General features: G+C 35.8%; 3 protein-coding genes across 5 annotated transcripts in view; 1 reads left to right on the top strand and 2 right to left on the bottom strand.

Moving 5' to 3' along the window:
- Nucleotides 1-1,512, bottom strand: part of Oatp33Ea (Organic anion transporting polypeptide 33Ea) — a 54,376-nt gene extending 52,864 nt beyond the window's left edge. The window contains exon 1 of one of the 2 annotated variants that reach the window (XM_067767891.1): nucleotides 1,149-1,512. The gene's annotated coding sequence lies outside the window, so the exon portion shown is untranslated. The remainder of the gene's footprint in view (nucleotides 1-1,148) is intronic. The other variant, XM_067767892.1, reaches the window with a different exon arrangement.
- The window catches only part of Oatp33Eb (Organic anion transporting polypeptide 33Eb), a 102,116-nt gene that overhangs the window by 53,021 nt on the left and 22,190 nt on the right, over nucleotides 1-26,905 (top strand). The gene's annotated exons all lie outside the window — the stretch shown is intronic.
- LOC137240160 (V-type proton ATPase subunit S1-like) lies at nucleotides 21,190-25,128 on the bottom strand. Its single transcript, XM_067766096.1, has 4 exons — nucleotides 25,034-25,128; nucleotides 24,865-24,967; nucleotides 23,809-24,049; nucleotides 21,190-21,839 (listed from the first exon to the last, which is right to left on the bottom strand). The coding sequence occupies exons 1-4, from the start codon at nucleotides 25,126-25,128 to the stop codon at nucleotides 21,190-21,192; spliced, it is 1,089 nt and encodes a 362-aa protein (XP_067622197.1).

The raw sequence follows: 26,905 nt of genomic DNA, 5'->3' as shown, positions 1-26,905 counted from the left end.
AAAAAACTGTTATCGCCAACGTTTTTAGGGGACATTTTTGGGTAGGACTGGGTAGGGTATACATGAAAATTTTACAATCAAATGAAAATTTTTTTAGTAGGTCATGAAAAAAGTAAAAAAAATGAAATTTCGCAGGCTCGAAAATTATTTTTTTTTGATATGCGTAGGGAAACTCTTTTTCCTGAGTCCAAATCCTATCGAAAATCGATGGCGCGATATCGGTTAATAAATCGACCCAGTCTAATGTACATACCTTCTCATGATCAAAAAAGTTTGCTCACTTAAAAAAATATAGAAAATCTTTGGTACACTTTTCCGAACAGACCTTTACTAATACACTTTATGCGCCATATGGATTTGCTAACTACGACTCGAATAATCCCTTCGAGAACTAAGGACCTTTCAAATTTATACGGTAGTGGGACGTTCGGGAAAAAAATAATAGGTGGAGGGAAGGAAAGCGGGGGGATATCGTTGGCTTGCTTTCATATCCAACTGTTCAAATTCTGATGAAGAATGGATGAAATATGCATATATGGCATTTGTTCGGATAACAATACATGTTTAAAAACACTGAATTGAGTCAAGGTAAACATCTTCGATACCACATCAAAATCAAGGATATGTGTGAGTTGGTGTCCGGGAAATTTCCAAACCGGGAAATCCAAACTTCTCACTAAGTGCAATGAATTTATGCTATTTTCTCTCCAGTATACTCGGTGGATTATTGAGTTGCTGAAAAAATTCCTAACGTCAAAGCAAAATTATTCTCGCCAAAAAGTGTTAAATCGGACTCAGTACGCAATTGTGAAGTACGGTCTCCACTCGACGAAAAAAAGTCTCACTGTATAAGGCTCTTATACGACAATTCTTGGAATATTCTATAGGAAGTTTCTCACTGTTATCAGATACCAACTCCTCGATGTTATGAAGGACTTCGTCTACTTGGGAACCAGCGTAAACTGAACTGCTGTATTGCCTAGGAATTTCGGAGTTGATCAATGGAGAACTGGAACTCTTTTGGGTTAATGCATTAAGTGTAAACAAAAACCCGCTACGCTGTATTAACACGTGATTTATGAGCTCGTACACGCTCTGTTAAAAATATTTGGCGGTATGTGAACGCAGGATATTTTGTACATACATACCTCGTTGTTCTTCTGCAGCTTGGTGACAAACGGTTATACTTAGGTATTAGGGCATGTAGTGGCTTTAATTGAAAGTTTGTATTATTGTTTTTGCTACCCTTCTTTTATTTCTAGTTTTTTTTATAATAACAAAGGTTTTCTTATTTTCAACATACACATCTCATTATTTTGAAAATTTTCTTTTATCTCTATTGTTACTCGTAATTTCTTTTCGATGAGTTATTTGATTTCTTACCAAATAGTTAAGTACTTGGAAAATTATTTTCCACAACTATTTCGTAAATATCAACAGCTTTTTTTGGCGGAAACCTGTCCCTGAAAGTTAGATTTTTTTTGGTCAAATAACCAGAAACGTTCTTCTCTGTTTCACATTCACTCTTCAACTAAAATTATTAATTTAAATGTTTTATTGTTTTTTCGCAAAGAAGTTAAGTACAAGTGCATACGAATTGCTTAAGGAGCGAATTTCTTGCTCAATACACATACATATATTTAATGATTTATATCAATTATTTATTGCGTTTTATCGGTTGTTTATAATCTTATCACTATATTTGTCGTTTTCTCATATTTTAAAGAGTATAATCGAAATTTACAAGTAGGCGCTCGCGCTGCTCCTGGAGATATGCACCCCACAGTAAAAATAGAACTTGTAACCAAGCATTCTAGTTTACTAACTTGAATGTCTTGGCTCAGTTTATACTAGTTCGTCAGGGACTATTTACCCTTTAAGTCGATTACTAAGTACAAAAATAACTTTAATTTATCCAAGTCTAAAGAGATCCCAAAGTGATACACGCATAGTCAAAAAAAGAAAAATAAATGTAAGGCGCGATAACCTCCGAAGAGATCTAAGGCCGAGCTTCTCTTCCAATTTACGTCGTGCTCCTCTTGATTTTCCCTACAAATTGGCCGGACGGGACCTACATGTTTTATGCCGACTCCGAACGGCATCTGCAAGGCAGATGAGTTTTCACTGAGAGCTTTTCATGGCAGAAATACACCCGGCGCGCTTGCCAAACACTGCCGAGGGGCGACCCCGCTTAGAAAAATTTTCTTCTAATTGAAAAACCTTATTTCTAAAATTTTGATGTTGCTTTGCCCGGGAGTTGAACCCAGGGCATACGGTGTGATAGGCGGAGCACGCTACCATCACACCACGGTACGCGCATAGTCATAGTTAAAATAAAAGAGGTTTTAAATTTAGTTACAGCTTTTTGATATAATTTTCTATGATATTTCTGTCAAAAAAGCAGTAACCTATTTTATTTTGACTATGAATATGGTCCAAGGACTTTTCTGCGGTAAAATCTGAGCCAACCCTTCTTTCGTGAAATTGTCACAAATTTCTAACGAAATTCCTACGAATACAGCAGTTTTGAACCATGTGAAATCGTTGTTAGAAGAATTAAATTCTCATTGTACTTGAACTACCAAAACAATTTTTGAATTGTTATTATTGTTACCGTAAAAACACACCCGAAAGCGTAGAAAAATGATACGAATTTTACAGTCTTTTCCGGCAGTGGAAACTCATTTGGGCAACATGAAGGTGCGTTGCGATATCACATAAGATAACGGTGAAGTACTTTCGCTGGAAAGGGAAGCATGAAGTGTCCCGATGAATTCACCTGGACATCCTCGATGCTGTTTCAGAAAGAGGTATTTTCCTATAGGTTGAGTCGTACAGCATGGACTCTCATTGGAACGTAATCCGTCAAATACCCAAACACCATTATTGAGAGATGAGCCTTGATGCACTCATGTAATTTCAGCAGACCGCTTGCTATCCACTACAGATACCGCTACCCTGCAAAAAGGTAGTGTCCCAACAGCGTTTTCTTAATTGACTCTATAGAGGAGCAGCCTCAGGTGGCCAGGGTTTCTATCTGTTCCCTACAGCCACTTACATTCGATTAATTTGCCAGGCATATTGCTAAATAGTCCGACGCACCACAGTTCAACTGCATCCTTATTCGCGGCAACGTTCGTTTTGAAGACGTGCAGTGATCAGGAAACCTAAACTTGCGGCTTATATCGAGCTTTTGACCCATACGCGAACCAGTTAAGCAGTTCACTGCCCCATCTTAATTTCTTCCCTTTTTCTCTCTTGAGGTGATCGACTGTTCTCTGAAGCTTGCATAGGGGTCTATTTTCGGCACACAATACTCTGGCTTATCTGGGATGAAGTCAAGGTTGGCAAGAATTGTGGGATGTCCTAGGGGAGAAAGCCCATAGCCTATGTCACGAAGCCTGATCAGTTGGACTTCCACGAAAATGTTTTCTTAGTGAATCCGCTTTTAGGACAAGCATGTCTTACTGCAGGAATATTTTTCAACACGGTGGGGTGCGTCTAGAAAAGTGTACGATGATGCCTTCCGGAAGTAGTTTTAAATTACGCCTTATCTTTGCAACTATGACTGCTGCTTCATTTCGTCAAACTTATCATTAACTTAGCCCAGAGCCATTTTTTTTTAAAACATGTACCAATTAGCAAGACCGTATCTAAGCGACCGCGGTGGTGTGGAGGTTCAAGACCCAGAAAAAGCAATACTAAAAATTTGGGTAACAGTTTTTTCAATTAGAGAAAAGTTTTTATGGGCGGAATCCCCCGTCGGCGTTGTTATGGCAAACAATTCGAGTGCATTTCTACCATGAAAAGCTTCTCAGTGAAAATTCATCTGCCTTGTCCAGCCGTTCGAAGCCGGAATAATAAACTAGCAAGATGCAAATTGGAAAAGAAGCTCAGCCTATATCTTCGGGAGGTAAAACGCACCAAGTATTTTTTTCAGTATAGTTAAACGTTGACTTTGACAGCTATTTTAACTTTACAGTAATCGCTCGTAGCCCGCTCGTATGATCGCAATTATGAGCGTAGTACCGGGTAGCAGACTAGTTTTTTAAGAACTGGAATAATGTGTATCTAGTTAGCAGTTAATGGGAATGAAGTTCATGCAGAGGCTGACTTATATTTTAACTAATACATATATTCATAAAACAGCGGCTACCAATTATGATTTCACAAGGCATCGTCGTGTTAGAATTATCAAAGGCTTATATGAGAAGTAATAAAAATAAAATAAAAAAATTTTAAGCTCTTCCTTTATATAAATGGGCAAAAATCAGCGAAAAAAGTCTCTTTACATAAAGGCATATTCTTGCTAAAACCCGGTTTCAAATTTCCAAATTATTATCCAATTTTTCGATCCGTGCGCCACCTAACAGAATATTTTTCTCCTTTTGTTCCTTTGTCACGTTGTCTTAACCTGACTGAGGTTTCATATTTGTAGCTCAATGAGAGTTACTTTAAAATCGATCTCAAAACATCAAATTTCCAAATTCTTATCTAAATTTCGATCCGTGCGCCACCTAACGAAATTTTTTCCTCCTTTTTTGCAGTTGTAGCTCAATAAGAACTTATATAAAAATCAATTCCAAAATTCCCTCCGTTTCGTACGATTTTTCTAAATATCTCATCCCGTGCGCCCCCTAACAAATATTTATGTATCGCGTCATCGGCTGTCATCGACCTCTGAATTAAGTTTGAAATTTAAAGTCTATAGCTCATCAAGAACCAGCTTTTAGGTTTGAAAATTTTAAAATTCTTATCTACATAATTATTTCGATCCGTGCGCCACCTAACGGATTTTTTTCCTTCTGTTGTATTGTCACGGTGTTCTAACCTATGCGTTTGTAGCTCAATGAAAAGTTGCTTAAAAACCTATTGCAAGATTTGTATGAAAAGCGGACAAACATTCAACCGACCTAATATAAAGGAAGTAAAAAAAAAGCAATTGAAGAAGCCGAAGTAGTTGTGCTGTTTATCAAACTAGTTTGGGCTTCTTAAAGTGTAGTTGGTTTGACTGAAGGGGGTATACATGCGTATCAATCGGATATACAGTGTAGTGCATATAATTAAGAATGACATGCTTATGCGTTTTCAAAGTCTCATTTAGCGTCGTTGATATGGGTTGTCGTTGAATTTCCTTTACGATCTGCCTCCCATTCAAACCTTGTCATTAAGATAACTTAAGTCTCGTCTGCTAACGTATCTCCACTACCCGGCCATGCTTGACTTGTTTCAGCTCCATAGATTTAAAACTCATCTGAGGTTTCGTAGAATGGGCGCTACCTCTGACCCTCTAAGTAACATCGGTCTAATCAGCAAGCGATCTTTGGGGCATTGCCAGCACGCTGCGAGAAATATTACTTTTATCTCAGATTTTGACTGCGAAACATCTGAATTATGTAATATAATAATGCGTTGTGAAGGGTTCCTTACTATCAATCTCATAATTCTTTCTTCGGTTTAGGTGGCAATAGGGCGTGTGAGCCGATGCTTTCTAGGATACTTTCTAGGTCGGCTCACATGCCATATTGCCACCTAAAGCGGAGAAACGAAGAAGTATGAGATTGATAGTGAGGAAATTTTTCGCATGAGTAGTACCCCGAAGGTACCCGAGCTTAATCGATTCAAATTCGGCAGTGGAACGTAACTATATTATTAATCTTGGAAAGTTATTATATTTGCCTATACAACAACAATAAAGCTTTATTTCGGGGAGTGCCCATAAAAATCCCCCAAAAAAATCCCCAAACTCAGAATCCCCAGCTAAAAAAAATTCCAAATACATAATTCCCAAATTTAAAATCCCATAACCAAAATCCCCAACACAAAATTCCCGCACTTTTTTTGGGGCTAAATCCCCAACCCTTTTTTGAGGAAATATCAAAAAACCTCGAACACAAAATCACAAATTTTTTAATTAAATAATAAAGTAAAGTTCTGACGCGTATAAACATAATTAGGCATTTATATATATGTAAGTATGATAAAATATATAAGCATAAAGTAAAATGATGGGGAATAATCTAACGGTACACGTTCTATTTGCATTGTGTTTTCATATCTTCTTTCTGTCAATGTTATATTGCGAATTTGACAACAACTTTTTATGTAAATCAGTGGCACAGAGGCTTAGGTCTTCAACTACCGTGCAAAAGTCGTCGGTTCAATGCCAGATTACGGATTTAAATTTTATTATCCATTTATTTAATTTTGGTTTATTATATATTATATTATATTATATTATATATAATTTATTATTAAAAATACTGTGAAAAAATATAAAAAAATTTAAATGAAAAACCTAGAGCTGGTAGTGAAGCGACGATGAGAAAATATCGCAAAATTAGCATAATATCATTAATATAGCTATTGAATAGAAGGAAACTACGAAAGCAAACTGCAAAAGTTCTCAAATAATTGAAACAAGGAGAATTCAAAACGTTAAAGATCTCCATCGCCTAAATATCTTCTTAGAGAAAAAATTCCGTTAAAGTATACATTTTGTTTGTCAAATGAATTTCTACCGCCTTATTAACTGCTAAATGTATCGAATTAGTTACTTCTTGGCGATAGATGATAAAATTATCAGAAAACTGCTGGCAGGGTTTTGTAATGTAATTTATACATAACAAGTAAGGAAGGTTAAGTTCGGTTGAGAGCTATGGTGACAAAATAAGGGAAAATAACCATGTAGGAAAATGAACCGAGGGAAACCCTGGAATGTGTTTGTATGACATGTGTATCAAATGAAAGGCATTAAAGAGTATTCTATGAGGGAGTGGGCCAAAGTTCTATAGGTGGGCGTCATTTAGGGATATCGCCATAAAGGTGGATCAGGGTTGACTCTAGAATTTGTTTGTACGATATGGGTATCAAATGAAAGGTGTTAATGAGTATTTTAAAAGGGAGTAATCCTTAGTTCCATAGGTCGACGCCTTTTCGAGATATCGCCATAAAGGTGGACCAGGGGTGACCCTAGAATTTGTTTGTACAATATGGGTATCAAAAGAAAGGTGTTAATGAGTATTTTAAAAGAGAGTGATCCTTAGTTCCATAGGTGGACGCCTTTTCGAGATATCGCCATAAAGGTAGACCAGGGGTGACTCTAGAATGCGTTTGTGCAATATGGGTATCAAACGAAAGGTGTTAATGAGTATTTTAAAAGGGAGTGGGCCTTAGTTCTACAGGTGGACGCCGTTTCGAAATATTGCCATAAAGGTGGACCAGGGGTGACTCTAGAATGTGTTTGTACGATATGGGTATCAAATTAAAGGTATTAATGAGGGTTTTAAAAGAGAGTGGTGGTAGTTGTATAGGTGGTCGCCTTTTCGAGATATCGTCATAAAGGTGGACCAGGGTTGACTCTAGAATACGTTTGTACAATATGGGTATCAAACGAAAGGTGTTAATGAGTATTTTAAGAGGGAGTGGGCCTTAGTTCTATAGGTGGACGCCTTTTCGTGATATCGCCATAAAGGTGGACCAGGGGTGACTCTAGAATGCGTTTGTACAATATGGGTATCAAATGAAAGGTGTTAATGAGTATTTTTAAAAGGGAGTGGGCCTTCGTTCTATAGGTGGACGCCTTTTCGAGATATCGCCATAAAGGTGGACCAGGGGTGACTCTAGAATGTGTTTTAAAGGGAGTGGTGGTAGTTGTATATGTGAAGGCGTTTTCCAGATATCGACCAAAATGTGGACCAGGGTGACCCAGAGCATCATCTGTTGGATACCGCTAATTTATTTATATATGTAATACCTGCCAAGATTTCAAGGGTTTTTTATTTCGCTCTGCAGAACTTTTTCATTTTCTTCTACTTAATATGGTAGGTGTCACAACCATTTTACAAAATTTTTTCTAAAGTTTTATTTCGCGTCAATAAACCAATCCAATTACCATGTTTCATCCCTTTTTCGTATTTGGTATAGAATTATGGCATTTTTTTTATTTTTCATAATTTTCGATATCGAAAAAGTGGGCGTGGTCATAGTCGGATTTCGTTCATTTTTTATACCAAGGTAAAGTGAGTTCAGGTAAGTACGTGAACTAAGTTGAGTAAAGATATGTCGATTTTTGCCCAAGTTATCGTGTTAACGGCCATGTGGAAGGACAGACGGACGACTGTGTATAAAAACTGGGCGTGGCTTCAACCGATTAAGCCCATTTTCACAGAAAACAGTTAACGTCATAAAATCTATGCCCCTAGCTAATTTCAAAAGGATTGGTAAATTTTTGCTCGACTTATGGCATTAAAAGTATCCTAGACAAATTAAATGAAAAAGGGCGGAGCCACGCCCATTTTGAAATTTTCTTTTATTTTTGTATTTTGTTGCACCATATCATTACTGGAGTTGAATGTTGACATAATTTACTTATATACTGTAAAGATATTAAATTTTTTGTTAAAATTTTACTTTAACAATTTTTTTTTTTTAAGTAGGCGTGGTCCTTCTCCGATTTTGCTAATTTTTATTAAGCGTATATATAGTAATAGGAGTAACGTTCCTACAAATTTCATCATGATATCTTCAACGAATGCCAAATTACAGCTTGCAAAACTTTTAAATTAAAAATAAAAAAAAATAAAAAATAAATGTAAGGCGCGATTAATTCCGAAGAGATCTAAGGCCGAGCTTCTCTTCCAATTTGCGTCGTGCTCCTCTTGATTTTTCCCTACAAATTGGCCGGACGGGACCTACATGTTTTATGCCGACTCCGAACGGCATCTGCAAGGCAGATGAGTTTTCACTGAGAGCTTTTCATGGCAGAAATACAATCGGAGCGCTTGCCAGACACTGCCGAGGGGCGACCCCGCTTAGAAAAATTTTCTTCTAATTGAAAAATCTTATTTCTAAAATTTTGATGTTGCTTTGCCCGGGAGTTGAACCCAGGGCATACGGTGTGATAGGCGGAGCACGCTACCATCACACCACGGTGGCCGCCATTAAATTACCTTCTTTTAAAAGTGGGCGGTGCCACGCCCATTGTCCAAAATTTTACTAATTTTCTATTCTGCGTCATAAGTTCAAGTTCTGCGTCGTAAGTACCAAGTTTCATCGCTTTATCTGTCTTTGGTAGTGAATTATTGCACTTTTTCGGTTTTTCGAAATTTTCGATATCGAAAAAGTGGGCGTGGTTATAGTCCGATATCGTTAATTTTAAATAGCGATCTGAGATGAGTGCTCAGGAACCTAGACACCAAATTTCATCAAGATACCTCAAAATTTACTCAAGTTATCGTGTTAACGGACGGACGGACGGACGGACATGGCTCAATCCAATTTTTTTCGATCCTGATGATTTTGATATATGGAAGTCTATATCTATCTCGATTCCTTTATACCTGTACAACCAACCGTTATCCAATCAAACTTAATATACTCTGTGAGCTCTGCTCAACTGAGTATAAAAATATATGTATGTACAAAAAAAAATGTTCCGGTGTTTATCTGCAATGCAATGAATTTTGAATTTTTTTGTTATGTAAATACTATATTAATTGTATTTATAAGTTATTGCATTGCACTGTATTTTCTTTAATGTGTCCATTAAATATTTGTGAAATCATCAATATTGCAGTGTTGATTTGGAAATAGAATAAACATAACTATTCTTTTTCTGTGTGAAAACGGTGATTTCGTGTGGGGGATTTTGATTTTGAGGATTTTGATTATGGGAATTTGATTTTGGGCATTTTGATTTGGGGATAAAGGGGGTAACCCTTTATTTCGACCTTCTCTAACAAACTCATTACCAAAGTGTTATCAAGAAACGAACAATAGAAATATTGCTATAATACTTGTGAAGCTTGTAGAAATTTGTCCCTTCTAATTATTTGCACGCATCTGTAGGCTAATGGGTTCATCACTATTCAGTCAAATGTATCAAAGGTATTTTAAACTTGAACTAATTTAAATTTTTTTTTTGATAACATACATATATGTATATAATTGCTGTGATGCAATCAGATAAATATATATACAAATGCATATCCTTAAAATACTTTATATTTTTTTTCTTTAATCTTTTTCCGAAAGTTTCTTTTAAATATTTATTACACTTTGAAAATAGTAAAAACTTAAATAACAATTCATAGTTCTGATAAGCGACAGTTTAGCAGATATTGGTTTAACGCGCCAAATCACACTGATTTCCACAACTGGACATCATTTAATTCTTTGACTTTACTTTGTTGCATATGTATGTACATAAATGTATGTATGTATGCATTTAGTACATTCAATTTGTGAGTGCGATAATCATGTTAATCATGAAAAATGAATTTGAATACACTGCTTTACAAAAAGGTAGAGATGAAAATTTTATTGGGATTTTTACTTGTATATGGATAAACCGCATACATATTTGTATATCCCGAGACTGTCATAATAACGTAGTAGGTGTTTGGCAGCTCTATCGAATTTCCCTAGTTCGGAATTCGGTTCTGGTAGCATGCAAATAGCAAAACTATTAGTTCAACCAAACGACGAGTAGCCAAGTCGTAAAACAAATTAAATGCAAATAATTAAGATAGATATGTATTTTTTAAGCGACCTATTGATTCCTATTAGAGAACTCGATTTCTCGCGAGATTCTCGTGTCTCGAAGTACTCGTAAATCTCGCGAGCTCCTCGACATAAACTTAGTTGCTGTATGGACAGTATTTATACACTTGGTTTTTTTTAATTGTGAATTTTTTTTTATTATATTGCTTTTCAATGACATTTAACTCAAAACATATTTATTATACATATAATTTTGTTCGCAATATTTTATTTTTCAACGAGGCATCAAGAACACGGCTTCCCGCGAGATTCTCGAATCTCGAAATACTCGTAATACTCGCGATCTTCTCGACTTTCAATTCAGTCGCTGCATTGGCAATATTCTATACATTTCGGTGTTTTTTAGTTGTGGTTTTGTGGAAATTTTCGCTTGTGCTCCAGAAGCAATCGTAATCTCTATATAAAACAGCCAATGAATCGATTAAATTAAATGTCGAGAATTGTCAATTACAAAAACCATTGTATAAAGCAATATGAGCAAAGCTCACTAATTAAATACGTATAAATGTCGAGAAGATCGCGAGTATTACGAGTGTTTCGAGATTCGATAATCTCGCGAGAATTGAAAGTCGAGAAGGTCGCGAGCCTTAGGAATAATTCGATATTCGATAATCTCGCGAGAAATTTCTTCTCGAACATGTTCGAGAAATCGTACTATCTAATTCCTATAGAACATAATTTGTAAAAACTGGCTCGAGGTCCGGTGTATTAAAAAACGCAGAGTTTTTAGTTTTTTCCAGATATATTTCAAAATCCTTCGGAGATCGTCTTCAGGGGATATATGAGTTCAAATATAATTTTTATTCGCAACTGCTTAGTTAGCCATGCAATTTTGAAAAATTTCAAAAAGCTAAAAACTTTGCGTTTTTTAATACACCGGACCTCGAGCCAGTTTTCACAAATTATGTTCTATATGCAAATAATTAAAATTTACAATTTTTAGTGTATCATGAATGAGGAAATCATGCCCTTCAAACAGTCTCAACAGCGCTCATAATTTACAAATCCGATATGAGTCTGAAGTATGTAAAAAATATGAGCGTCAAATATGATTTTCTAAGAGTCTTTTATGACTCCGTTATCATGAAAATTATGAGTCTTTTGCTAGGAATGTGTAGTAAACAAGGCCACTTTGAACAAATATTCATATTTGATTATAGAAAATATTCCATTTGAATAAAAATTTTATTTCGTCAAGATTCGTTTGAGCTTTTCCCACTTTTTTTGGACTTGGTTTATTTCATTGTTGTTGACCCTGTCCATTCATTGGATCCTAGAAGTGTAAGTATTCAAGATATTTTCTGCTTGATTTTCAAAGCAGTATTGTATCCTCGGTTTGCCGCTCATATGGATACTGCTCCTCTTAATTCCAGGGATTTCATCCCAAATATCTGCTTAGAACATTTTCTCAAAACGACGCTTTGAATAAGCTTCGTATTTTAGTATCCTTAAATATCCTTATCCAAATGTCAGAAATGTGTAATTCAAAAACAAAAATGGCTATATGTATCTATATGAAAAAGTTCAAAATGGAGACCGTTCGGACAATATGTGTCGAAAGTTAGCTGTTTATGACGCCAACATGTGTCATATATGAGTCATATTCAGGGTCATATCGTATATGGAAATAGGCTCATATCGGGCGAACATCACAAGAAGGGAATATCATTCATATCGGACTCCTAAATGAGCTCCTAAAGAGAGTAAGCGCTCCAATTTCGGATTCCTTTTTGATGCCTTTACGGCTGTTTGCTGGGTATTGTGCAGTAGAGCGGGGTGTATGAGTAACATTTGTAGTTATGTGCTAATGAAAGCCAATTTCATGTATATTGTAACGAAATTAGGGGAATTCCGTGTGCTTAGAGATGGTAATATTCGTCACAATATATTTTCATATCCATCTTCCGCTATTCATAGTTAAATTTTCGGAAATAATCTTGAGCGGACTTGTTAAATAAAGATAAAAAATTCAAATGTTTATTAATTGTATTGATTGGTCATATTCATTCAATTGTTTATTGCTTAATTCTCAGTAGGTATGCCCATATAATGATTAATAATTAATTTCACACAAAAATGAATTAACTATTTTCAATTGCATGATTAATGTAATAATTTGATTATTTTTATTAATTCTGATTATTTTTAACTACGGAATTAATTTATTAATGTTCATTAATTATTTAATTAACATTATTGAAGGAAACCGTAAAACAAAGAAGACATGAGAATAATATAAACGAGAACTAGAAGAATTATAATTATTTCAAAGATACAGTTGGTACAAATTTAACAAGTATGATATAAAGACGCAGCAGCTCAAGAGTGCGCTTCTAAAATATTTGAGTATAAATGCCTTAAGTATTCTGCCTTCTCTATATAAGATAAAAAGCGCGAAAGAAGTGGATCTTGCAGTAAATGAGGAAGATACTTGCTACCATCAAAGGAAGAATGGGCAATTTCGCGCCATGGTAGCTTTGTTACTGTTGATGGATATAAATTTGAGACTGTGAAGAACTTCATCTATCTGGGAACCAGCAATAACAGCGAAAAGAATGTCAGCTTAGAAATCAAGCGGAGAAGAACTTTTGTCAACAAGTGCTACTTTGGACTGAGTGGTCCATTAAAAATAAAAGCATTTTCCCGACCAACAAAAATCACGCTCTACATGTAGCTCATCATACCTGTATGCATCGGAGTCATGGACGGAGTCGAGAGAAGATAAGATGGCTCTTGGAGTTTTTGCAGTGCAGCGAATAAAAGCCCAAACGCTTCGCTTGCTAGGTCATGTTATGTGTATGGGCGAAGGCTCTCCGGCCAAGAAAATCTTTCCATTGACACCGCAATTCGTTATATATTGTGATGATTCTTTCTGGTGGGGACTAGAGCTTCGATGTTAAAAATTTAACAATGGCGAACATTCAGTACAAAAATTTCCGGAATTTTGATTATTTTTATTTTTTGTTTATTTTTCTTCGTTATTCCTTATTCCCTAAGATAGTCGGCAATAACCAAATAACCACAAGAGCGTGGCAATATTATGTTAAGTCGATAAATTGCAAGGCCAATATGAGTCTATTTCTTTTCTAAGGCCTTTCGATATACTGAACATGAGTCGAGCTCGAGTCACATCTTAGTCAGGACTTTTTTAAATTTGGGGGGGGGGGGGGGGGGGGGGGGAGTGGTTTGTTATCTAAGTTATTGGTCAGAAGAGATCTCACTACGACAGATGTTCAGCTAGTTCAGCCATTTGCTTCATTGCTTACACCCTCAAGTCCAAAATTGTAAGGTTTCTGCGTACCAATACCGCACGGAATTAGAAGCTTTCCCTTCGTGGATGATTTCCGTAACTATTGTGGTTGTTAGGAAAGGAAATTTAAACAAGGCACAGAGAATAATATCCATCTGAAAATTGTTCGCATTGTCTGATGTGGCTAAGCCACCGAAGATTGTATATACTCTGCCGGGTTGGGTAGGGTTTTCATGTCTGACTATACTTCCAATCAGTAGGGCGATATAGGGTCATGAGATGGCCACTTCAAATGATCATAAGGTCATTTGGCCTTCTGGCCACTTCAAATGACCGTAACTTATATTTACTGTATGGACAATTATACATATTCCATTTGAATCCAAAACAGTTTTATGGTATCGAGACCGGCTCAAAAACCAAAGGTCCGTGGGGTAGACTAGACGTTAAGTTGAATATGCTCTTTTCATTTCAAAGAAATTCTCACCGGACATGTTCTTTATCCGTCTTTTCAAAATAATGAAACCAGAATAATCGCGCGATTTCTTATTCCAAATTTTCATTAGGCTGACGACAGAGTGGAAACGAGAAGCGTTGCTATAATATAAAAATGGAAAGCTATGAAAATTATGTATCTTTTATGGAAACTTTTAAAAGATGCCAGAGTGCCAGAAACGTTGCAAGTTTATGAAAAATATGAACTTTGCCGTCAGCCTTATCTCTTATTTGAATAAGTTCTTCCTGTTTCCGAGAAAACCTCATCTGAAAAGTTTTTAATCCGATTATTCACTGCAATAAAACCGTATTATGGAAAAATCAGTTACGTATACTATTTCTTCGGAACCGTTTCATGTATTTGACTCAAAAAATTTCATATTTTTAAATTTGACAGCTTTAGCTTTGTTCTTTTCATTCGACTGAAGAAGAGTTCACCAGTTATTAAGGAAATGCGAAACAGAACTATTGACTTAAGATATGGTCACTTGAGACAGTATTGTGGCGAGTGTTACCATCACTATACTGTTAGTAAATAAATGCACAACAACAATAAAGCAAGCAGCCACACTTGTATACATTAACACATCAAAGTAATCCATTTACACATTTACATAGAATGCGACGAAGAATATTCAACACACACATAACCAGCAGCTTAAAGCAAATAGATTGTCTCATATACACAAATGTAGTCATCAGCTAAGAGCAGAAGTTGTGACACACACATTAGCTAAATAACCAAGTATGCGATACAACTGTTCCATGTTCGTGAAAAGTCTAGACCTTAGGTGGAATATGCGAACGAGGCAACAGAGAGTATAAAAGTAGCGCAAGCTGAGGAATAACTAATTAGTTTGATATAAACAAGGTATTAGTGAAGTATAATTGTGAAGTACTACTCCCAAAGTAGTCTAATAAAGCTTATTTTGCAATACTGAATTCAATAGTTCAGCGATTCGCACGTTATCAGAAGGTGTATAATTATCAGAAATTTCCCAAAATTCGTTACAATATGAATTGACTTTATCACCAATTCAGGAAAGGAAGAATGGTCATAATGTCAATATCATTGACTTTGTAATTGTTTCAAGTTTTATGCTGTAACTATCTCGTATGACCTTGTGACAGTTTGAAGTGTTCTCAAGGGTAAATTCATAAATATCCCAAGAAACTCCAAGAAATGAAAAGCTCCGCTTATCCTAACAATTTTCTATATAGGATATACATTATATATACACCATCGATCTTGGCGAGCTTTTCAGAAATTCTTTTATAAAACATTAGTTAATATGCCAAAAAATTTAAGGCATCACCTGTTAAAATGAGGAATAATAATTGACGAAATTCCTCTTTTCGGAGCAATTGGATGTATGAAGAAATATACAAATATAAAATAGTGGTCCGATCTTTGATAAAAATATTCTGCAGAAATAAAAAATTTTAAATAACGACTTATTTTTTTCTTTAATCCAAGCATTATTTCTCACTTTGTCGAAAAATGAAAAAAAAAATTAACAAATTTCTTACTCAACGACATTTATGGTCTCTTTCCCCGAATTTGCTTGATGTATACTAGTGTTATTATTAGTAACAATGTGATGATAATAATAAAAGAGATGATGAATTGGACTACGAGCTGTATATATACATACATACGTATGTGTATGTGTGCGTTACGATCTTTTGTGTGGCTTTCGGCAAATCCCATTGTTGTTATCATTATTAAAAAACTAAAAAAAAAAATTATGAATATTCGCAAATAGTTTTTTGCATTTTGTTTTGATATGAACGTTGCTCTCTCTACGTCACAGTTTTCTGCACTTGCTGCCGAAAAGAAAGTAATAACAAAAGAACCAAGTAAGGACGGGACTTCATACCTTTCATGAATGGGGCTGAAAAATAACCTTATCCCATTCGTAATATCCAAATAATCGGGTGTATAAGATAAGAAATATATAGTGAACCGATGTACATACCTAAGCGATTTTTAAGACAAATATAAAATAAATAAAATAATTTAAAAAAATTTTAAGTGAAACGGTTTTATTGAAAACAATACTTACATGAAGTAATAATAATACTAAAATCTAGAAACTAATTAGGTAGGTCAGATACTACTCATCAAACTTCTCACCAATCTATGATTACACAGGCCGACAAAATGAGACCGATTTTTTTGACCATAAACCAGACCATACTTTCCTAAAGGCTTTCGATGCGCTGAATTCAAATCTGGACGCAGAATTGCTCTATCACGTCAGGATTTTGAGATATCCTAACCTAAATGTGCAAAAAACACCGTTTTTGCCTATTTTTGAGGTTATATATAAACGACAGATTTTTTTTTAAAAAGCACACATAGCATCTTAAAGAAGAAGTCTTTCTCTTACGAATGGCGTTGAGTTTGCTCAAATATCTTTTTTTCGCTAAGATAGAGCAATTTAAAGTTTATAAATTTGCTAATTTTCCTATAGCTGAAAAACTACTGAATTAACGTAGGTATGATGCAGTAGAACACATATGTACCTCTTACGATAAGTCTCACGATAATTGCTCTATCTAAGCGAAAAAAAGATATTTGAGCAAACTCAACGCCATTCGTAAGAGAAAGACGTGATAGAGCAATTCTGCGTCCAGATTTGAATTCAGCGCATCGAAAACCTTTAGGAAAGTATGGTCTGGTTTATGGTCAAATTTCTTGTCGGCCCGTCTTATCAATAGAAATTTTACGCGTCCAACGCTTTTATTTAATTGTCTGATCAACGCCCTAGATTGATGAGGAGTTTGATGAGTAGTACCTAGGACCTACCTAATTATTTTCTAGCTTTTAGTATTATTATTACTTCATGTAAGTATTGTTTTCAATAAAACCGTTTAACTAAACATTTTTTTTAAATTATTTTATTTTCAAGTTTTTAGTTTTTATTTAATTGCCTATTATTTCTCATTCTATTTAATTCATTTAGAGACTCATTATTACAAGAACTCTTTCCTGACAATTTGTTGCAATCTAAGTCCTTAATACATAATCTTTCCAAAGAGTTTACTCGACTCTGCGCCACGTATACTTGTCCCTCCTCGAACTCCAGAATATTTGGTGTCACTTCTGCCGGACTATATGTAATATTTATTCCAAATATGAGCCAAATCGGACATCATAGGTCACTTTCTATTCATGTATGTATTATGTGTTCCAAATCGGACCACAAATACGATTGTTTTGAATATCTCGATCCTTGCGCCACCTAGCGGCAATTTTTTTCATAGGTCGGTTTCTATTCATGTATGTATTATGTGTTCCAAATATGACCCAAATCGGACCACAAATACAATTTTTTTGAATATTTCGATCCATGCGCCACCTATCGGAGTGTTTTTCTTATTATTGCATTGTCATCGTGGTCTGAACTACATTCCAAGTTTCAAGCTTGTAGCTTATCGGGAAGTTAATTAAATTTCAATTACAAAATTCGTGCCGGCCAGCCAACCAGCCAGCCTGTCAAGTCAAGCTAAATAAAACCGTTTAAAAATAGGTAGGTAGTTTGTGTGAGGATGCAAAGCTTCACGTTTTTTGTGGTTTGCATGTAAAAGCTATGACCACGTATCACTTATTTCAACAATATATGACGTAAGCGTAAGTATTTGATAAAATTTGATGCTTCTAGCCTTAAAGAAGTGAGCAAAAATGACAGTTTATATGGGGTATATAATATATATACCACCTATTTTGATGATTTTTTCAGACAACAATATATGCTATATACGTAAGCATTTGGTAAAATTTGAAGCGACTAGCTGTTAAAATTGGGCAGTAAACGCGAAAAGCCTCTTATCTGAACAAACGGATGTGGGGGATATATGCTATATACGACCGATCTCATCTATTGTTTCAGACAATAATATGTGCAATATGCGTAAGCATTTGGTGAAGTTTGAAGCTTCAATCTGATAAATTGAGGAAGATATGACAAAAATCCTCTTTTTCTGAAAAATCGGTTGAATGGAGGATATATGCTATAGTGGTCCGATCTGGCCGGTTCCGGCAAATGTCTAATCGGACACCTAAATACACCCGCTGATCAAATTTTATCACGATATCTAAAAAATTGAGGGAGTAGTTTGCATACAAACAGACAGACGGACAGGCGGACAGACGGACATGGCTAAATCAACTCAGCTCTTCATCCTGATAATTTCGGTATCCTTAATGGTGGGTCTATCTATTTTCCTTTAAGGACTTACAATTTTGAGATTCGTGGCGAAGTTAATATACCATTTCATTTTCATGAAATGTATAAAAATGTGTGTGGAATACTAGCACAGTTCTCTATACGACTAATGCAAATAAGCAACAATGCATCCAATCTTCGTTTGCATGTATAGATGTATGTATGTACATTGGGGCGGTTCGATGTTTTTTATATCCATATACTTATGTATAAAGAATAGACTTTTAGTGCATAGCTTCCATGTAATGTTCGCGCAGCAATACGTTTTAAAAAATTGTTTTCAAACGATCTTTTCGAATAGGTACATTCCTGCCTCTTCCTTTCAAACGGTAATTCCAAAGTCAAAAATATCACACATAAACTTTGGCTCCGATTGTCAAAATGTTGTTATTTTGAGCTCACACTGACGTTTTTGAAACAAATTCTGAGATAAGGCGTTTTTGAAACGAATTCTGAAATTGGGATTGAATATTTTTCTGAAACATGTGCGTTTTCGAAATGGCAGCCAAGATAGGGTTATGTTTCACTCTGCAGTCGATATTAAAATATGTGCTTTAACAAGTATGCGACACCTCCTAACCGTTTTCAGTCGGAACTAGCGTTGCCAAATGTCCCGTATTGGTCGGGACATCGCGTATCTTTTACAAGTTTTAAAGTGTCCCGCAGGGAAATGCTATGTCCCGGCATTTTCACAATATCAAAATTAATAAATTATAATCTGCTACGAAACATGGCCATATTTGCGGCTTCGATTGTATTCAGCTCTATAGCATATTGCATGCAACTCTGTAAAGAAGAAAAATTCATCCCTACTGTGGTTCTAAATATTGTTAATGTTTGACATTTCGCACACTTAAATATTCATTTTGCATGGCAAGTGTTGTGTTTTAAAATAACGTTTACAAAATGAATCAATAGAATACTGAATTCGCATTAGACACAGTAAACGTATTAATTGTTAGCCTGTTTCATAAAAATATTTGTTATAAATAAATGAGTTTAAAAAGTTTAATTATATCTAAAAATTATTTCGTCGAATGAGCAAGCCATACAAATATATAGGTGTTTCTTATTTTTCAAATGTCCAAGGAAATTTTTAAAAATCCCGGGAATTTAGCTCTAATTTGGGGTTTGTCCCGGGAACCCGAAATAAAAATCTGGCAACCCTAGTCGGAACCAATATTTTTATATGATATCGCTAGCAAAAGTATTATCGATTTATCGATTTATCGACTATCTCAAATCTGAGCCAACATTTTTATATGATATGCGTAACCTAGGTATTATCTCTTGAGGTGAGACTGCAAACAATTTTTTATTTGTTCATCCTAAGCTACAATGCAACGAGGCTCACTGCGTCGAAGCAGTTTGAGCGCAGACCATGCGGCCATAGTAGTATAGCGTCATCAATTACAGGATGAACAGAATACCTGATTCCCTATCTGCGTTTTAAAGGGGCTCTTAAAGCCACAATAGAGGTGGATGGTTGGCGCAAAATTGCTCAAATGGTGGACGAGGCGAAACATGTGTACAGATGTATCCAAAGTAGTGGAAGGAGTAGGGTTTGTGGTAAACTGTGCTGATCCGGAAATAAACAGATCCTAAAAGCTGTCAGATCACTGTAGCGTTTTGCAAGCGGAAGTATTAGCCGTAAAGAAAACAGTAGAAACACTGGAAGAAAATAACTTAAACTGCAAACGTGTTAACTTTTATATTAAAAGCCAAGCAGCAATTAATCTTGTAATCTCGCATAGCACAGCAATTGGAAGGATACTTCTATATTGGGTCCCAGGGCATATAGGAATAGATGGGAATGAAAAAGCGGATGAACTAGCTAAAAAGGGCGCATCCTTTGAAGCTTGCTCCGTAGACGTCCCAATTAGACTGGGCAAGATTAAGCGAAGGCGAGAGGTGCTCTTGATCTAACAAGCAGGAAAGGCATGGTTTCAAGCGCGGGGCTGTAAAGTGTTGAAGATAATGTATAGGTCTTACAACCTTAGACTAACAAAGTTGCTTCTATCATTAAAAAGGGAGGAATGTAGACTCATGGCGGGTATTCTGACCGGACACTGCCTTCTGGCGTCACATACCTTTAAATTAGGCTTTGTCAGTGATAGCAGATATAGGAAGTGCGCGTTGGAGGAGGAAAGGATCGAGCACGTTCTGTGCTCGTGCCCTGCGCTTGCCAGGCTAAGACTCCAGCTATTAGGAGTGATACAGCTGTCAGATCTAGAAGCACCAAGTGGCTTAAGTCCTAGGAAGCTTCTAGTATTTGCCACGAAGACGGAGTTATTTTATAACATAGGTACTGGTTTTTGATAGGTGTTTTCAGTTTGGTCGTTAAAACAAACTTCTGGTAACACTCTTTCAGTCTAAGTGAGGTCCTCATGGACCGGTCAGTTCAGCTTAACCTAACCTAACGAAATCGTTATAGTTATCGATTCGCAAATAAAGCGGTGGCAAATGTGGTCAAAAAAGTTAGTGAATTCCACTCCAAGCTTCCAAAACAATAAAAACCAAAGCACCCAGCCAAGTGAACTGGACTTAAAAAAGATTTGTATTTTAATGATAAATTAAGCTCAATATATAAATTTAGAAATATTAACAAATTACTTCATTGGCCGTCTGTGTGAAACTGGTTAGATATGATTAACCAGATGCGTTTATGGTAATATACGGACCTTCAGCTGAATCAAATTTGCTTGGTGTGTGTACGTTGAACAACATATTTATACCGAACGATAAAATACCAACAAATATTATTGTAACAAAAACTCCCGATATTATAGCAGGTGTGGCGAATCCTTCACATGTCCAAGCATCGTAAAAATGAAAATGTGTTCCTTCTTGTGGTTTGCCATATTGAATTTGGAATTTTTTAAAAACAAGTTTTAATCCATCCTTTGTAAGAACAATTTTTCCACATGAATATGAGTTAGTTTGCGGCGCATAAAGGTCCACAACACGAAAGTTCTTATTTTTAAATTGAAAATATTTTATCTCAAGATAGTTATTTTTGAGATGTAAAGTGAATGTTAGTGTAGCATTTTCATCATTTGTTGGGAGTGCAACTGTTAGTGTTTTATTTTTTTCTTCCTGTACAAGCATATCTTTTATTTTGTATATTTGCACTCCATCTGAATCATGTAGTTCGAGTTGAGATATATAAACTGTAAGGTTTTTAGATTGACAAAGTTGGCCAGGTGGTTCAATTTTCTTAGATACATCAATAGTTCCCATTAACATGTAAGCTGCATCTGGACATGCCAAGTTGGTTGTAATAGCTTTTATAGCATCATCTAAATATATATTTTCAAAAGAAATAAAAAAGTTAATACAAAAGAAAACTTGAGAACCAAGTTCAACGTGTAAGCATACAGATATACGTCTAGAAAACCACCCTGCAAAAAATGCGACCAATTTAGGTGAATCCAGGATGAGTCGCAAAGGAGTATGCGACTGTAGCCAGTTCTTATGACTTCATATGAGTTCGAGTGGTCCCTCCCAGCAAAAATCGCGAGTACTCCATGCATGCATGTATGGAGTACTCGCTATGGACCAGGCGAGTGCTCCAAAATTAACCACAATTCATACAAAATATATGGTCCAATTAACATTGCGATGTCCTAGAACTGGACCATATACTCCAGCTCAGCAATACATCAGAGTAATCCATGGAGTACTCCAGTATGACACAATTAACATTGCGATATCTTAGGACTGGACCATATACTCCAGCTCAGCATTACATCAAAGTAATCCATGGAGTACTCCAGTATGGCACAAGTGGACCACATGATCCAACAATTTTTGCAGGGCTTTGGTTTGGGCATGTCCTATGGAGAGACCAATTGTACCTGTGTCGGACTGGTTCTCTTTATACCCCTACTGGTACTGTCGGAAAGATCATTTTTGTAATGTTCGACACTTCCTCTTTGTACCCGTTTGGGTACTGTTCGACACGCCCTGTTTTTCGCCTACGGGTACTGTCGGATAGATATTTTCTGTACTGTTCGAAACTTCCTCTTTGTACCCCAATGGGAAGTGTCTGACAGGCCCTTTTTGTACCCATACGGGTAGTGTCAGCCAGAGTCATACAAGTCTCTTTTGTTCGCCTATGGGCACTGTCGGGCAAGTCCTCTTTCTACCCGTACAGAATTTCTTACGGATCTTATAATTTTTTAACTCTAATACAAAATTCTTAATTTTTTTTTGTATTGGTGTTGTAGAATAATAAAAACAAAACAAATATTACGATAATGGGACACATGGTCCTAGTAATTTAGGTTCGGTATAGAGCTCCGCATTTTTCTAAAATAATGCTATTCAATCCATTTAAACTTTTTATTTTCTTAATTTCCTTGCAGTTTGTTTTTTTATTGTTTTTTTTCAATTGGCTACATAAATTTCAAACTGACTGATGCCAAATGTACCCAAAATAGACTATATGGGATCAATTATACCCCAATGTGGACAAAAGAGATCAATCGGAGACCGGTCTCTTTAGGGATTTATCGCACGATTTTTTTTGCAGGGCAATGTTTTTAAATTAACAAGAACTCGCCCGGGGGTTGAAGTTAAAACATAGCAGAGGTAACTTTTCCAAAAACAAATAATTTCGGGCTTTTTGATCTATACCGACCAATTATTGTTTTCCTATCGACTTATTATCGATAGGGAATTATTGTAGGCGAGTTTTCGGTTTATTTCGGGTTATTATCGCCGAGTCATCGGCTTCATATTAGTTTATTATTGGTTTGCCCATCAATATGGCTACCGATGTTTCATCGATTTTATATTGAAGTTTGTCGGTTTCATAACCGGTAAATCGCCGTTACTAAATCGATATCACGCCAACAATTTTCCGATAACATATCATATATTTGATAAATTGATAAAAATGTGGTAACTTTTCGATATTTTTTGACAAAAGCATCATCATTCATCATCATTAATTCGCGCTTAACCGTCTTAGCGATTTTGGTCCTCTGCGAATTATGGGAGCTCATAACATACCCGCGTTAGGTATGTCTGTCGTAAAAGGCGACTAAATTCTAAATACCGTTCCTGGATTTCGCGCTAGTCATGGGACCTGCCACATAAAAAAAAACGCTTTTCGATGAAAAATTTCAACAAAAAGAAGCAATCAGCTGATAGGATAACATCACCTTGTGGGTGTATTTAATATAACAAACCAAAATCTACGAAAAATCTATTGCTTTGGGCCTTTGTGAATAAAACTAACGATATGTATATATTATAACTTACCACAGCTTTTCATTGGATTACTGCTTGCGCTCAATAGTTTTAATGAAATTATATATAGTTTGTCAGTTTCACACTTTATCGGAGTTACTAACTTTCCCTCTGCATCAACGGAAAGTTCTTGCGATTTGTTGAATGACCTAAGTACCATGGCTGGGGTTTCCACATATGCATAAGTAAATGAAGGCGTTTGTTGGCTTAAATAAGGGAAGCAACTCTCACATTGGAAATCCTTTATTAAAAGCTATAAAAAATTGTAGTAAATTAATGTTTAATAGATACAAATGTATGTATATGAAAGCATATTAAACGCTATATAATATAAATATATACACGGGTGCACTTATGACCACAAATGTCAACTCTTCAGCCGAAATTCACTTTATCGATAATACTTTAAGCACTTTATGGAGGATGTTGAGGTGGAATCATCAAGTCACTTTAACTAGGCGGTAATATTTCGATCGCGATTCACTTGGATCACCTAAGGATTTATCCAAGATTGGGATCGGTCTGATAAGAAACTATAGATTTCCATCAGCAGTGGACGAAGAATGTCATTTGCCATTTCTTCAGCCCTTCAGGGAATATATTACCGGGTCTCGCAGATTTCAATGGGTGAGGAGTATTTAAATATCCCATGCGTGGTTAACTGGGAGGTTGTCGTTGTATAATAAGGCTGAGAGCTAGTTATACGGTCGTCTTTGTAAAATATGGCTGAGAGTTAGTCATATTCTATAGATTTCCGTCAGCGTTGGACAAAGAATGTCACTTGCCATTTTTTCAGTCTTCAGGGAATATGTTACCGGGTCTCGCAGATTTCAGTAGGTGAGGAGTAGTTAAATGTCCCATGAGTGGTAAACTTGGAGGTTGGTGGAACTTCTAACGCCCGATTCTCTTTTCGGCATGAATGGCGAGACTAGATCTTCCTCCGAAACTTTCCATGATGAATTTAAGAAGTCAAAATTAGTAAAATATATGTACTAAGCGGTCACAGTAGATCCTGTAAGTCAAATCTTCAATACTTCAAGACGGACTTCATCCATATTATACTCATACCTTGGGATATGTAAATGCCACTACCATTTTGCTATCAACTAATGGTTTAATTTCAGTTACAAATTCATCTTTTGTTATTTGTGGAAAAACTGGCTTTTCGTTGCTGATAATGGAAGAGATGTTTAAGTTATCCGATACATTCAACTTTTAGTTTGGAATGAAAACTTACACTGTAGCTTGCCAAAGGAAGACTGGCGTACTATACACCATGGAAAGAGGCGAACACATTGAGAGTACTATACTCGTAATAAAATGGATCGACATTGCAATTCGCTTAAATGCCTGCAATTATTACAATATATTTGAAAAATCAAAATTCAGCATGGGAAATATTTTGAAAACGAAAATAAAGAAAATTGTCAAGAACTTGAACCCAAGGGAATAAACAAGTTGTTATAGAAGAAAATGTGTAAGTACGTATACCAAATCGTAAATCCCTAGTTTGCAGTAGATGTCAGTTGTGCATTGTACTCAATAACAGCATACACCTATCCAGAGCTTCGAGCACTAGTGAAATCGTGAGTTTTGCCCACCTAAGTACAGCCTATCGATGCTTCCCAGTCTCAACTCCGTAAATAATCTTATATTTTCTGATGGTGACTTTGATGGTCGAAGAAGAGAGTATTGTAATTGGTTGAGCCGCCTTCTTGGTAACAACCATCGAACTAGTTTTGCTGTAGTTAGAGGGCTAGCCAACCCCATTAGCGCAGGACGGACAAATAATCTTCTGCCTTTATACCTTAACCGGAAAGACGGAAGCATACCCTCCTTAGGAAAAGCGAAGTTCGTCACTATTGTGTTCTACAAACATCCCAGTCAAGTTGACTCAATATTTAAAAAAAAAGGCGTGAGTACCAAGTACTAGTCAAGTTCGACATATGTACGTCTAGATAAGCAATATTTTTAAAATAACTATAACTCATTCGGGTATTGAAGCTCAACCATAACACCTCAATATGGCGTTTGATTCTGTCTGGTTCACGGCCCGACCAAAGCAATATCAAAATGTTAGGAACAAATTTTTTCAATTAGAAGGCAGTTATTCTAAGTGGAGTCGCCCATCGGTAGTGTTTGGCAAGCACTCCGAGTGTATTTCTGCCATTAAAAGCTTCTCAGTGAAAACTCATCTGCCTTGGAGATGCCGTTAGGAGTCGGATAAAATATGTAGGTCCCGTCCGGCCAATTTGCAAGAAAAATTAAAAAGAAGCACAACGCAAATTGAAAGAGAAGCTCGCGCTAAAAACTCTTCGAAGGTTACCGCGCCTTACCTAATATCATCGTCGAGTAGTCGGTTTGTTATTGGCTTGTTATCAGATGTGTCATCGATTTTATGTTTAAGTTTTATCGGAATCTGTATGAAAACAAACCGATTAGAAATTGGTTTTACTAAAATAAAAAAAGATAACACAACGATAATAAATTGGTAACACTCCGATAACAAATCGATAAATCTTAAAAAAATATTGATAGCTTTTCGATAACAAATCCATATATTTTCGATAACAAATCGATAAGAAATTGATAATACTCCGATGGAGAATGGATAACAAGTCGATAACTTGTAATGGTAAATGGCTAAAACCTCACTAAGAAATTGGTAATACTTTTCGATAAAAAATCGATAACTTTTCGATAAGAAACTTTTGGCACCCCGATAAAAGAACGATAATAACTCGATAGTATTCGATTAGGATAGGTTAGGTTAGGTTTGGTGGTAGCTACCCTGATAGAGGAAGCTTACTTGGACAACATGAAGGTCCGTTGTGATACCACATACAATAAAATAAAATAACGGTGACGTAGATAAAGCTACTTAGAGAATTGTTGGGTAGCAACGATAAAGTTTCGAATGATACCGACCTTAACCTTGGATAAATCCTAATTAATTCGATTACTCTTGCGATAACTAATCCATAAATTTTTGATAATAAATCGATCACTTTCAATGACACGCCGACAACATATTGATTTTCCTTTTTTAATTTTTTTTTATTAAGTTTTCAATAGAAAACCGATATCTTTTCGATAAAAAGCAGATTAC

The sequence above is a fragment of the Eurosta solidaginis genome, chromosome 2 (assembly GCF_040869045.1).
Source record: "Eurosta solidaginis isolate ZX-2024a chromosome 2, ASM4086904v1, whole genome shotgun sequence".
Classification (NCBI taxonomy): domain Eukaryota; kingdom Metazoa; phylum Arthropoda; class Insecta; order Diptera; family Tephritidae; genus Eurosta; species Eurosta solidaginis.
The sequence above is the reverse complement of the archived record's forward strand: the minus strand, read 5'-3'. Positions and strand labels throughout refer to the sequence as shown.